Source organism: Podarcis pityusensis (assembly GCF_964106645.2).
Source record: "Podarcis pityusensis genome assembly, chromosome: 2".
NCBI lineage: Eukaryota > Metazoa > Chordata > Lepidosauria > Squamata > Lacertidae > Podarcis > Podarcis pityusensis.
Window position 1 is genome coordinate 113,881,416 of NC_138029.1, and position 15,342 is coordinate 113,896,757.

The 15,342-nt window shown below is 45.6% G+C and overlaps 1 protein-coding gene across 1 annotated transcript; it reads left to right on the forward strand.

Moving 5' to 3' along the window:
- Positions 1-6,611: 6,611 nt before the first annotated feature.
- Positions 6,612-14,518, forward strand: LOC308470074 (tumor necrosis factor-like). The gene is made up of 5 exons (XM_080993335.1): positions 6,612-6,666; positions 9,026-9,655; positions 11,096-11,126; positions 11,936-12,001; positions 13,279-14,518. Exons 2-5 carry the CDS (start codon positions 9,473-9,475, stop codon positions 13,707-13,709), a joined length of 711 nt encoding a protein of 236 aa, XP_080849461.1. The 5' UTR covers positions 6,612-6,666; positions 9,026-9,472; the 3' UTR covers positions 13,710-14,518.
- Positions 14,519-15,342: the final 824 nt, after the last annotated feature.

Below are 15,342 nucleotides of genomic sequence, written 5' to 3' on the forward strand. Positions count from 1 at the left end.
CGAGGGGGATATCAAATAATGGAGCAGAAATTGGTTTTCTGAAGAGAATTTCGGGGCTGGTCCTACCATTAAGAAGAGCTAATCAGTTGCTTCAGGAGGAGCCCATTTTGGTCACAGAAAGGGAAGCCGGTTGTTGATTATTTACTTTACCACTGTTGTGTTTTTATTGGGAGGGAGAGGTGCCTGAGGGATATTCTGCCTCAGGTGGCAAAATAACTCTGGCCAGCCATATCTACCTTGGCTTGGAGCGGGATGTGTGTGTGTGTGTGTGTGTGTGTGTGCATGCGCTGTTTTGCCTCAGGCGGTGAAACTTCTCCTCCGTTTCGGTTTCCAAACCTTTAGAAAAAACAGAGGGCAGTTTGGAATCGCCAGGGTGAAATTGAAAGTACTAGCTAGAGAACCGGCCCCACTTCCTGCTGCCCTGACAAGACAAATGTAAAAACCAAGAAAGGGCTAAAATTCCTGCGGTGAGGTAATTGTAGCAGAACGGCTGGGATTTTTGGGGGCTTGGCAAACCCAAGATGGCAAAATGAGTGATTTATTTCTACACCCAGGCTGACTTCTGCAGCTTTTGCTATTCTCATTGCGCACTTCCACAGTGGCAGCCGTAATGTCCGTCCCCTCAGTCCCATTGTGTTCAATGGAGCATACTGGCTTCCGAGAAAGCGTGGCAAGAATTTGCAGTGCCCAGGAGAGCTCGCCTGGGTCACAATTGTTCAAATGCAGTCATGGGTTGGTAGCCAATGCAGTCATCCCATCTCATGTCCTCTACAAGGCTGTGGGTAAGGAGTTGCAATTTGAATTAACAACTGGGGGAGAAATTATTTGGGGGGGGATATTTGTGTCCTCGCACATGGGGGAGAGGAACAACAACCTTGTGAGGTAGTTTAGGCTGAGAGACTGTGTCTGGCCGAAGGTCAGATTTCAAAACATAACCATCACCCATTTTTTGTGATGATGTGCCCAATGTTCGCATCATACGGGATGCCCCCCTTAGCTATGATTTGTTTGTTTGTTAAAAAAAAGCTGTGAAGGGGTTTATAATGTGACTAATATTACAGGAGGCGAGGGGTGGGCCTTGGGGATTTCATTACATTGTGCTTGTAAAACATGGACTACTTATAAATGCCACCTCCCTGAAAGATTCCATCAATGGCATTTCCGAAAAAATTTACACATCACTTGGGAAGACAGGTGAACTGATGCCAGTATACTGGAAGAAGCAAAGATTACCAGTGTCGAAGCAATGATTCTTCAACATCAACGTCGTTGGACTAGTGATGTTGTGCGGATGCCTGATGATCGTCTTCCAAAGCAACTACTCTATTCTGAACTTAAAAATGGAAAGCGTAATGCTGGTGGTCAACAAAAGAGGTTTAAAGACTGTCTCAAGGCAAATCTAAAAAAATGTAGTATCAACACTGACAACTGGGAAACATTGGCCTGCAAGCACTCCAATTGGAGAACAGCCTTTACCAAAGGTGTCATGGGCTTCAAAGACACTCGAACTCAGGACGAAAGGGAGAAACGCACTAAGAGGAAGGCATGCTTGGCAAACCCTCAACGTGATCAACTCCCGCCCAGAAACCATTGTGGAAGGACATGTGGATCCAGAATTGGCCTCCACAGCCACTTACGGACTCACTGTTAAGACTGTGTTCACGGAAGACAATCTTACTCGGCTACTAGTGATCGCCAAAGAAGAAGAAGACACTCTCCTAATTTTAGCATGGTCTTAGACAATTTATTTACGTACCACACATCCCACATGGGCCTCAAACCCTGGTTGAGCTAGGGACCCACCGCCCCACCCCCGCATGCAAAGACAGGCTCCGAAGGATTGAACGGCGAGACCGATAATGGGCCCAGTGGTGAAAAAGGCAGCTTCTGCACGTGCCGTAAAGGGAAACGAGGGGTAGTTGGGGAAACTCTCAGAATAAGGAAAACTCTGATCCTACACCTTCGCTGCCTTGTGGGATATCTTAGGGAAAGAAAAGGCTAAGGAGCAAACCGTACAAAAATCTGGAGAGGAGTCCCTAAGACGGTTGCGTGGTGTCTTGTACGCCTCCTTCTGGCAAGTCCTTCAGCCAAGCTGGTCCAAACGTCTTGCCCTGCTTTACTTTGGACCCCATCAGTGAGGCCGAGGGCGGGGCAGCCCAGGACCTCCATACGCACTGGCCAGGCTTGCACCCCGGGCAGGTCACTTTTGTGTTTATAATGCAGTGGTTTGACTTGACCTCCGGAGGCACACTCCATTGTCTCTTGAGACAGATGGATGCCAACAATACCCCAGCAATTGCCAAGGTGGCTTCTAAGTGGTTTAAAAACAACCACAAAACAGCAGCAGCAGCAGCAGCAATAAACAAACAAAACAATTTTGTCAAAACATCAAACACCTGCAATTAATATCGACAATAAAACAAGCCTGTTAAAACAGCCCAACAACTGGAAGAGTTCAATCAACAATTGAAAACAAAGCAAGTTCAAGTCAGGAGATCCAAGCATGTCAAAACGTTGGGTGTGAAAAATGGCGTCAGGGGGAAAACAGTAGGTTTCCCAAAAAGCTCAACAGCCGTCAGGAATTTAACTTTTTGAAATATGGCAACCCTCCTGATTTGATCCTGGAATTTCCCACTTTTCCTTAGGACTTCCCCATTTTCATCAGAAAAATGTTGGAGGGTGTGGAGTTATGTGACCCTCGAACCAAGGAGATAAAAAAAAAAAGTATACAACCTTTAGAAGATATCTGAAGGCAGCCCTTTATAGGGAAGTTTTTAAAAAAATGTTTAATGTATTATTATTATATATATATATATATATATATATATATATATATATATATATTGGACGTCACTCAGAGTGGCTGAGGCAACCCAGTCAGATGAGTGGGGTATTAATAATAATAATAATAATAAGAAGAAGAAGAAGAAGAAGAAGAAGAAGAAGAAGAAGAAGAAGCACTTCACTATTTTCACTGGAGAAATGTTGGAGGGTATGTAAGGATATGTAATAAAAAAAGCATAATATCCCTATATCTTAACACTAAATAAACAGTGAAGAGTTTGTTTAACATGTATGAACATTGAAGTGAGCGTGAAACTCACCACGCCTGAAGCCCACTGGCTGATACTTAGACCTAGTACTCATCCCAGACATGAGTGGTCATTTAGTTCTGGGCTGAATCACTTTAGATTTCAGGTGGAAGACATAAGGCTCCTTCATGCCAAAAAAAATTTCCTTCCTCATAGAGAGCTAGCATGTCTAGCCTTTTCCTGATTTGCTAGTTTTCTGTGCGATAGAGTTTTTTGTTTTGGTTTGGTTTTTTATGTGGAAAATGTCTGTATGTAGAAGCACAGAGCTCCCACCTGCAGTCTGGAAGAAGATGGCCCAGTTCTAAATGAGGCCAGAGAGATTGGAACATCCAAGTTCCTGGTAGATTCCTTAGCTGGGCAGGTAATCCCAGCATGTGCTTCCTGTGTCAAAAAACCCAGCACAATTTCCACCTTGGTTTCTGTGGCCTGTACAGTCCCCGGCCATTTCCACTTCTCGTTATCTTCTACTTTCCTGTGCTGGAAAGACAACCTCCTTCTCTATTGACACTCTCAGGTGTTAATGCCCGTTTTGGTAGTTTTATCTCCCAGGAATTCCCTCCTCCATTGTATGGCTTTTGTGATAAGCCAATGATGCGCTTTTGTATCCTCGCCTTGGGACCCACCCCATCCTTCTGGTTGGAAGTTGTTTCCACCAATTTTAATCTTGTAAAGGTAAAGGGACCCCTGACTGTTAGGTCCAGTTGCGGACGACTCTAGGGTTGCAGCGCTCATCTCGCTTTACTGGCCGAGGGAGCCGGCGTACAGCTTCCGGGTCATGTGGCAGCATGACTAAGCCGCTTCTGGCGAACCAGAGCAGCGCACGGAAACGCCATTTAATCTTGTACAGTGGTACCTTGGGTTAAGTATTTAATTCGTTCCGGAGGTCCGTTCTTAACCTGAAACTGTTCTTAACCTGAGGTACCACTTTAGCTAATGGGGCCTCCTGCTGCTGCCGTGCTGCTGGAGCCCGATTTCTGTTCTCGTCCTGAAGCAAAGTTCTTAACCTGAGGTAATATTTCTGGGTTAGCGGAGTCTGTAACCTGAAGCGTATGTCCTGAAGCGTATGTAACCTGAGGTACCACTGTATACTGATGCTATTGTAACCCACCCTGATGATGACGGTCCCGATGCTAATAATAAATAGGATGGGAGGTTTAATAACATTCAGACCCACCCAAAACTTTGTGAATCTGGTGAGGACGTCTCCCACTCCTTTCTAAGTTGGCCTTTATGCAAGAAATCTAGACACAAACTTCTCCCTTGTTATGCTTCAGCCCCTGTCAAACAGAGCCCTCCAGGACCAGATCTGTACATTACCAACCAAGGAGCAAATTCTGCTCTGGGATCTAAGAAAATATAAGTCAGACTTCATAAAAACTTTGGGTTGGGTAGGATGAGCTTTCATTCTACAATGGTACCTCTGGTTACGTACTTAATTTGTTCTGGAGGTCCGTTCTTAACCTGAAACTGTTCTTAACCTGAAGCACCACTTTAGCTAATGGGGCCTCCCACTGCTGCCACGCCGCCGCACGATTTCTGTTCTCATCCTGAAGCAAAGTTCTTAACCTGAGGTACTATTTCTGGGCTAGCGGAGTCTGTAACCTGAAGCGTATGTAACCTGAAGCGTATGTAACCCAAGGTACCACTGTATTGCATTCTTATTACTTATACAGTGGTACCTCAGGTTACAGACACTTCAGGTTACAGACTCCACTAACCCAGAAATAGTACCTCAGGATAAGAACTTTGCTTCAGGATGAGAACAGAAATTGCGCAGTAACAGCGGGAGGCCCCATTAGCTAAAGTGGTACCTCAGGTTAAGAACAGTTTCAGGTTAAGAACTGACCTCAGGAATGAATTAAGTTCTTAACCCGAGGTACCACTGTACAGTCATACCTCATGTTATGTCCGCTTCATGTTACGTTCTTTCAGGTTATGTCCCACGGCGACCCAGAAGTACCGGAAAGGGTTACTTCCGGGTTTCACCGCTCGCGCATGTGCAGAAACGCAAAATGACATTATGCGCATGCTCAGAAGCGGTGAATCGCAACCCACGCGTGCACAGATGCGCCACTGCGGGTTGTGCTCTTTTCATGTTGCGAAGAGGCCTCTGGAATGGATCCCGTTCACAACCAGACGTACCACTGTACGTCACTTCTTAAGAGACAACAACACATGATTTATATTGGGGGGGGGAGTATTATTTTTCTCATTCCTTTTGTATTTGTTTGCTGAATATGTAAAAAGCAATGGTTTACTTGCTGTATTTATATTGTAGTGAGCTGTTCCTGTTCTGATTAGTCTGGGATTTTGCTTTGAGAGGGGTCTGAAGAGAAACCGAAATGATGCATATAATAGGTAAAGAAAAGGTAAAGGACCCCTGGACAGTTAAGTCCAGTGAAAGGTGACTGGGGTTGCGGCGCTCATCTCGCTTTCAGGCCGAGGGAGCTGGCGTTTGTCCACAGACAGCTTTCCGGGTCATGTGGCCAGCAGGACTAAACTGCTTCTGGAGAAACCAGAGCAGTGCACGGAAATGCTGTTTACCTTCCTGCTGCAGCGGTACCTATTTATCTACTTGCACTGGTGTGCTTTCGAACTGCTAGGTGGGTTAAGCTAGACAGAATAACAGGAATTCACCCTGTCACGGGGATTCGAACCGCTGACCTTCCGATCAGCAAGCCCAAGAGGCTCAGTGGTTTAGACCACAGCACCACCTGCTCCCCTTAAATGCAGACAGCCTTCAGACATAGCCATTGATTCCAAAAAAAGGCTTTTTGAATTTGTGTGTTTAAGGGCAGGTTCTGAACACTCTTCTGCTTCCACGTGGAAGAAAAAGGAAAAAGGTACAGGATTCCTAGATGGTGATGTCCAGTCAGAGGCAACTATGAGGTGCAGTTCAGAGAGAACTCACTGTTTCTCATGAATGCAGGTTTTGTGTAATGGATGTTGGAGAATTCTGATGAAAACAGAAAAAGGAACAGAAACTGCAGCTGCCTATTCGCATCAGAACTGGAATGGAAATCAACCCAGCAAATACGATCAATACTCCTTGTTGTTGTTGCTTTCAGTCAGCAAATGATACTTAATTGATTGTCTCCCCCCCCCCCAATTTTTCCAATGTATTTGCACTGAAATTAATCGAGTTGGAATAACATCATGGCAACATACTTTACGCAAATGATATGAATTACGCAAATTTCCTAATTTTGTCACAGTGGACAGTGTGATAAAATAACACAGGTTTGGGCAGAAGGCGAACTGCAGGGGAACAGAAACAGCACTGCAATGAACACAGGGAGGAAGGGAAAGCGATGCCTTCTTACACCCGTAGCTTCTGCAAAACGTCATCCTCATCATAATAGCATCCCATAGTCCCCTCCCCACCATTTAATAAAGATTTAATGTTTCTGCAGGTTTTGTTTTTTACATAGGCATTTGATGAAGTGCTGTGTGGTTGCTGGGGAAAACCTGCATGCACGGAGAGCACCATGTGCAAGATAATTTGCCAGGTAGAAGTGCCTCTGATAAAGAGCATAACATATAACTACTCAGCCTTGCATCAGAACTACGGTAAGTTCAGAGCAGTTTGCAAGATTAAAAAACAGAAGACAAAATCACAAGGATGAGACTAGCAGATTAAAAATAAAACAAAACCAATGCTGGTGCCAGGCAAGGCTTCAGGTGAGGGTGGTGGTCTTCTTCTTTGGCGATCACTTGTAGCCGAGTAAGATTATCTTCCACAAACACGGTTTTAACAATGAGTCTGTAAGTGACTGTATAGGCTAATTCTGGATCCACACGTCCTTCCACTGTGGGGTCATTGGTTTCCGGGCAGGAGCTGATCAAGGTGTGGATTTGCCAAGTGTGCCTTCCTCTTAGCATGTTTCTCCCTTGCGTCCTGAGTTTGAGTGTCTTCAAAGCCCATGACACCTTTGGTAAAGGCTCGCAGGCAAGTGTTTCCCAGTTGTCAGTGTTTATACTACATTTTTAATACTACATTTTTAAAGATTTGCCTTGAGACAGTCTTTAAACCTCTTTTGTTAACCACCAGCATTACGCTTTCCATTTTTAAGTTCAGAATAGAGTAGTTGCTTTGGAAGACGATCATCAGGCATCCGCACAACATGACCAAACAGGGCAGCATGGTTATTAGCCCATAGCAGTCTCAAGGTATCACCTGATGACACATGTGGCCACCACCTTGCTGAAGCTAAGCAGGTCTGGGGTTGGTCAGGGTCTGGATGGGAGACCTCCAGGCAGAGAGCCTTGGGCTCCATAATGGAAGAATGCGAGGAGGTGAAAGTTAGTAAGCAAACAAATGAATACCTAAAACAGAAACAAGCATCTGTGTGGTGCTGGTGTATTGTCTTCATCCAATGTACAGCTTGCAGCCATGCTGTTGTTGTTGTTTAGTCATTTAGTTGTGTCCGCCTCTTCGTGACCCCATGGACCAGAGCACGCCAGGCACTCCTGTCTTCCACTGCCTCCCGCAGTTTGGTCAGGCTCATGTTTGTAGCTTCGAGAACACTGTCCAACCATCTTGTCCTCTGTCGTCCTCTTCTCCTTGTGCCCTCCATCTTTCACAACATCAGGGTCTTTTCCAGGAAGTCTTCTCCTCTCATGAGGTGGCCAAAGTCTTGGAGCCTCAGCTTCAGGACCTGTCCTTCCAGTGAGCACTCAGGGCTGATTTCCTTCAGAATGGAGAGGTTTGTTCTTCTTGAAGTCCATGGGACTCTCAAGAGTCTCTTCCAGCACCATAATTCAAAAAGCATCAATTCTTTGGCGATCAGCCTTCTTTACTCACTTCCATACATCACTACTGGGAAAACCAGTAGTGTACGGCTTGAATAAAAGATTTGGGGTGGCCCAGGTAAGCCCCACTGTGCATAATTCATCACGTGATGCTGCGCATACATCCCATTGGAATGGCAATGCCCATCAACTTTTGGAGGGGGGGACAGCCCCCTCAAATATGTTAAGGGGGGCTCTGAAGGGACCTTGGCCCCTAGGAGTCAGCTTGCAGCACCTTTTAGATCTGAGAAATGTCAAAAGGAGGGGGAGGGATAACTCAATGCCCTGCCCAGCCGGGCTTCTCCCTTTTAAAGGCATGAGATCTGATCTCAGGCCTCATGTGCCACCCCCGCCCCTGGAAGTTTGGGGGCTCATGACCCAAGGGAGGGCATTCTCTGTGGCAGCCCCTAAGCTGTGGAATACCCTCCCCACAGAGATGCATGTGGTACCTCTCTTTTGCAAAATGCCGAAGACCCACCTCTTTGCCTCTGGCCTTGTTTTAAATAATTACAATACTGATTTTTTAATAATAATAATAATAATAATAGCAATCTGCCCTGGGAACTTGTGGTGAAGGGTGGGCAAGAAATACAGTGACTTATAATGATGATGATGTGTGGTTTGTAGCTAACACCATTCTCTCAATTGTACGGCAAAACAGTTTGCTCCTTCAACACGGGAAATTGCTAAACACCAAGTCAACTGTTGTCTCTCTAAGATGATGATGATAATAATAATAATAATAATAATAATAATAATAATAATAATAATTTTATTTATACCCCGCCCTGCCCGGTTCAGAAAACTGGGCTCAGGGTGGCTAACAACAAATTTAAAACACTTAATTGTGATACAACAAGAAACAGCATAAAAATCGGCATAAAAGCATGAATAACAATAAATTCAAAGTTCTAAAATCAGTTTAGGGGCTAGTACAGCCTATCCTGGCTGGAAGCCAGGGGTGTGTGTGTGCCAGGGTGTGTGTGTGGGGGGGGGGTTCCTCCCCTTCGCTTCAAGCCACCAGCACCAACACCACGCTGCCGCCACAGAGAGCCTTTTTTGGGGGATGCCCCGTCAGCAGCAGGCTTTCTATTACCAGTTTCCTCTTTCTGTTACAGAATTTTTCCTCTTCCTCTTGGGAGCCTCGCGCTGTGGGCGGGCGGGGAAGTTTGAAAGGCTCTCCCCGACAGGGTTTAAAAGGCAGAGCCAGCAGCAGCCCTGAAGCACTCGCTCTCCTCTCGAACAAGCTGCGGGGGAAGTCAAGAAGGGTTAAAGGAGGCAGACAGAGGAAGCAACACCCATTCACAAAGAGAATTCAAGCCGCAGAAGAGCAGGAGCGCAGCAGACACCTGCGAAAACTTTTCTTTCTTCCTCCGAACTGGTGTAGCTTTTGGCAAAAGTCCACTCGCCGCTCTTGCCTCTTTTGATCTAAACCCGTGGCTGAAACCCGCCTGGAGAAAAGATCTGCCCGTCGCTTTCCACCTGTTGATTTGAAACCCTCCCTGGATCCTTCTTCCACCTCGTGCCAAGCGGCGACGGCGGCGGCAACAGCAGGAGCGCATCTCTTGACCGAAACGCACCAGCCAGCTATGAGCTCCGAGCATTTGGTGTACGACGTGGAGAAAGGGAGCAACGTGGTGGTGGTGCGCGAAAAGCCGCAGAAAGAGAGCCACTGGAAATGCCTCAGCATCTGTTCCCTCCTGCTGCTGCTGGGCGCCACGTTCGTCTTTGCGCTTTTGCAGTTTGGCGCTTTCAAGCAATCTGAATCCCAGGTAAGGAACATCTATCTATCTATCTATCTATCTATCTATCTATCTATCTATCTATCATCTATCATCTATCATCTATCATCTATCATCTATCTCTATCTACTATCTATCATCTACATCTATCTATCATCTATCTATCTATCTATCTATCTATCATCTACATCATCTATCTATCTATCTATCTATCTATCTATCATCTCTATCTATCTCTATCTATCTGTCTATCTGTCTACCCATCTATATCTATCTATCTATCTATCTATCTATCTATCTATCTATCTATCATCTATCTATCATCTATCTATCATCTATCTATCATCTATCTATATCTATCTATCTATCTATCTATCTATCTATCATCTATCTATATTCGTATCTCTGTGTGTCTCTCTCTGTGTGTGCGGGAGAGGTAGAAAGAGATCAGGGGTTGGTCTTCCTTAGTAAAGATTTGCCGGGTTTGCGTGAAATTTGCAAAGACGTTCTAAATCATAGGTAGGCAAACTAAGGCCTGGAGACCGGATCCGGCCCAATCACCTTCTAAATCTGGCCCGCGGACGGTCCAGGAATCATCGTGTTTTTACATGAGTAGAATGTGTCCTTTTATTTAAAATGCATCTCTGGGTTATTTGTGGGGCCTGCCTGGTGTTTTTACATGAATAGAATGTGTCCTTTTATTTAAAATGCACCTCTGGGTTATTTGTGGGGCATAGGAATTTGTCATTCCCCCCCCCAAAAAAATATAGTCCGGCCCCCCACAAGGTCTGAGGGACAGTGGACCGGCCCCCTGCTGAAAAAGTTTGCTGACCCCTGAATCTAAATCCTCAGAGAGGGAGGGAATGCTTATCTCCATCACTGAATGATGAAAAGAGGAGCTACAAATGGATTAAAATAAATGAATGAAAAATAAAATAAATAGCTCTGAGCTGTTGGCAATCACCACCACCACCAATGAATTCGTGCTATTTTAATTTGAGTTGCTTCCCCCCGCCTTCCCAACAAGCCCATTGATGAGTGCTGAAAGATTTAGGGGCTTTTTGAAGAACCAAGGCACACACTGAATGCGCACCGTTGCCTTATAAAAGTTAAGGGCTTTTAAAATTAAGGATCCCACAGCGAATTAAAAATAATAACAACCAAGATTGTGATATTCAATTTTTTAAAAAAAATGTTCACAAGGTCACAATTGGTGATGTACTTGAACTCAGCCCACCATCACCTCTGGGACTTATCACCAAAAATGTGCCCGTTGCAGCTCTGTAGGGTAGTTAATGTGCACTTAGCTCTTTTTTACTCTGTAGTTCTGCCTATTTGGAAGGCTCCCCCAAACATGCCTCCCACATATCGGACATTCTAGCTCCAGCTCATTTTGCACTATCACTGTATTGTTCATTGTTGTCGCTACAAATGTACTTACCCCGTTTCCCCAATTCTTTCTTTGTTCAGGACTCTAAGGAAAAGGGAAGCCCATTTTCTGGTAAGTTCTTCTTAACAGCATTTTTTTTTCTTAAGAGAAACCTTCCCCATTCTGTCAGGGCAATGGATTTCGGGGTGCAAGGACTTTGGCTCAGTTCTGAGGCTGCGTACACACCGCACTTTTAAAGCACATGGCTTCCCCCCAAAGGATCCTGTAGTTTACTCTTAAAAAGCTACAATCCCTGCCCCCCTTAACAAACTACAGTTCCCAGGATTCTTAGGAGGGTGCCATGTTCTTAGGAGAGAGCCAGTGTGGTGTAGTGGTTAAGAGCGATGGGTTCGCTTCCCCGCTCCTCCACATGCAGCTGCTGGGTGACCTTGGGCTAGTCACACTTCTCTGAAGTCTCTCAGCCCCACTCACCTCACAGAGTGTTTTGTTGTGGGAGAGGAAGAGAAAGGAGAGTGTGAGCCGCTTTGAGACTCCTTCGGGTAGTGATAAAGCGGGATATCAAATCCAAACTCTTCTTCTTCTTCTTTCAACATATGCTGGGTACAGCAGCCTCTCTGATTCTCAAAACCAATGTCTACCTTCAGCAACTGCTCAGAGGCACTATGTGCTTAGCATATGCCTTTTGCACTGTGATACACTTGCTGGATCTTGGGGTTGTAGTCAAATGCACATTAGATCCCACAAGCCGGAGGTCCCCTGGGCTAGACCATCAGTACCTCCAGGCGATTTTAAAATGCTGGTTCTTCAGCAAACAGAAAATGCTGCAGTAGCAGGTTAACCCAGCCCCGTGTGGGATCTTTAAAGGAAGGAAGTTGAGAGGATGCGTTGTCTGACCGCCTGTCCTCTTTTTGTCTTTGCAGGAGGGTTGCCGCAGACGATGAAAGTGCAAGCTCTGATGTCCAGGAAACCAGCTGCCCATGCCCTAGGTGAGACCTATTTTCTAAGCTGCTTGAAAGGGGTTTGTTGTGAAGAAATGATTACAGAGTTGTTGAGCATATAAAGTGCTTTAAAATGTTGGCCCAGTTGGGTTAGGATAAGAGATGATGGCTGGTCGAAACTTAGCCATTGAACTTCCATTTGAATCTGGGTTCCCCACAGCCTGACTCATCATTCAGTCCAGGCCTCCTGCATAATCCAGCACTGAAACATACCCACCAAACGGGGGACATCCTATTTCATACCCTCCAACATTTCTCTGATGAAAATAGAGATGTCCCCTTCAATATTTCTCCGATGAAAATGGGGGTGTCCTATTCCATACTCTCCTACATTTCTTTGGTGAAAAAGGGAAGTCTTACCATACCCTCTTGGGACGCGGGTGGCGCTGTGGGTTAAACCACAGAGCCTAGGACTTGCCGATCAGAAGGTCAGCAGTTCGAATCCTCGCGACGGGGTGAGCTCCCGTTGCTCAGTCCCTGCTCCTGCCAACCTAGCAGTTCGAAAGCACGTCAAAGTGCAAGTAGATAAATAGGTACCGCTCCGTCGGGAAGGTAAACGGCATTTCCGTGCGCTGCTCTGGTTCGCCAGAAGCGGCTCAGTCATGCTGGCCACATGACCTGGAAGCTGTACGGCGGCTCCCTTGGCCAATAAAGCGAGATGAGCGCCGCAACCCCAGAGTCGGCCACGACTGGACCTAATGGTCAGGGGTCCCTTTACCTTTACCATACCCTCCAACATTTCTCCAATGAAAATAGGAACACCCAGGGCTTTTTTTTCCAATCGGAACTCAGTTCTGGTAGCTCTCATGTGGGCGCCATTGTCATTCTAAGAGGACAAAGGTGGGGATCATGGTGAGTTCTGGTACCTCTTTTCTAGAAAAATAGCACTGAGGATGTCCCAAGGAAAAGTGGGACATTCTGGTATCAAATCAGAAATTGGAACGGCTTCTGTAAATCTGGGACTGTACCTGGAAAATAGGGACACTTAGCATTCCGTTAAGCCTCTCTGAGACGCCAAAGCTTGGCCTTTCTCCCATGTAGTTGCTGCCAGAGTTTGTTGGGGCCACACACACATGAGGTTAATATGGTTTTGCCCAATGGCCTGTCAAAGCAAGGATTGGCCTCGCACTCTCTGCTCCACCAAAGCGCTAGGTCAAACCAAAATTGCCTTCAGGGGACTAACACTGAAACTTTGTAGGCCGAAGCCTCTTAGCACATGTTGACGAACCTTTGATGCTGACTGGTTTTTTCCCTTCCCTTTGCAGCTTCCCGAGCTCACGGCCAGCAACTGTTCTGGACCACAGACGTGGCGCCCTCCATACTTGAGAACGGCATGCAGCTGGACAAAAGAGACAACTCCCTTGTGGTGCCTTCAACCGGACTCTATTTCGTCTACTCTCAGGTCATGTTCCATAGCGACACCTGCCCGGAATCCCCTTTGCTGCTCAGCCACACCATCTCGTGGTTTTCCTCGCAGTTCAACAAGAACGTGGAATTGCTGAAGTCCATCAAGTCCGCTTGTGAGGCTGGAAGAACCGCCCAGGGCCAAAAGAATTTGTGGTTCGAATCCATTTACCAGGGGGCTGTCTTCAGGTTGAACAAAGGGGACCGCCTGTGGTCCAAAACCGAATCTCCTCAGTATCTGGACTTTGCCCAACAGGGACAGATATATTTTGGGATCGTTGCCATGGAGTAAAAAAAAGAAAAAAAGACTCTCCTGCTGTGCCATAGTTACAACTCACTTGGTCCTCCTACTCCATCAATCAAAATACAAATTTGAGGATGAGGAACAAGAGACTGAACCCTGAATTGGCACCCCAGCGAAGGAGGCTACTTCTGCTCTGGGGAGATAGGACGCAGTGTTACTTATGTTGTTGTTGTTGTTTATTTTTAATCAACCCTATTTATTTTTATTTATTTATTTATTTATATAGCCAGTGGGCGTATGGTTGGTAGTCTGAAAGGATGTGGGATGCGTGCTTCTTTTGTCACACCAATTCAGGGAAAAAAGATGAAATATAGATAACCCAGTAGAAACAAGAGTGTGGGTTTGTGAGTGTGCTTGTGTGTGTGTATGAGAGAGGGAGGGAGGCAGAGTTATGTGGTTCTGTGAGATATAAGTGAATACCAAAAATAAGGGGAGTTGTGCTCCTTTGAACCCAGCTCCAGAAACTCAGATCAGCTGTATATATATATACTATGTATATCTGTTAATAATTGAATATACCGGTGTAATTATGTATGTTACATGGACTGCTCCTGAATTTTGGGGGAGGATGGCCCTGCGGGCAATGTCCTCTCCCAGTTTACCGAGAAAGAGAGGATAAAAATTCTCTTGGTTGGTAATGTTTACATCGAAGATGTAATCTGACACCAGAGTACCCGAGCTGTTATGAGTTTGCTCACTCTCGTGGTACATAGCGTATTTCATGTTGAAATCCTGCATGTGTTGCCACCAAAGCGGTGATTTCAAAAGGGAAATAATACCTTGTGACGTGATGATTTTTTTTAAACAATGTTGCTTATTTATTTATTTATGTGGATATTTATTTTGCTGTATTCTCCTTTTTTGCACATTGCGGAGAAACTGCAACTGTTATTATAAGTTGGTTGTGTAACCTTTAAATGAGTCCAAGAAATAAAACTGAGATACTATTTAATTTAAAAAAAACCTCACCCTTTTTGACTCCTTGAAATGAATGAATGGATCGTTTCTGAGCTAGAGCAACAGCAAAACACAAGTTTCATGACCATAAATAGATTTAACCAAAAAAGCATGAAATGAATATTGCAGAACACCAGCAATAAAACACCAGTTATTCAGCCTACTGTCTACTTCAGTGATAGAGAACTCATGAACTTCCAGGTATTTTGGACTCCCATCAGCCCCAGCCAGCATGATCAATGGTTAGGTCTGATTGAAGTTTACGCCGACAACAATGCCATAGCTACCTGTTACTGAGCCTGGAGTAAACCATATATTGTGCACCCTATTGCTACTGATATCTACTTAAATTAGGATAAGGAGTTGGTGGCACTGTGGTCTAAACCACTGAGCCTCTTGGGCTTGCTGATCAGAAGGTCAGCAGTTCGAATCGGCACTGTGGTCGGAAGGTCGGCACTGCGGTGGGAAGGTAAACAGCATTTCCGTGCGCTCTGGCTTCTGTCACAGTGTCCTGTTGCACCAAAAGCGGTTTAGTCATGCTGGCCGCATGACCCCGAAAGCTGTCTGTGGACAAACGCCAGCTCCCTTGGCCTGAAAGCGAGATGAGCGCTGCAACCCCATAGTCGCCTTTGACTGGACCTAACGGTCAGGGGTCCCTTTACCT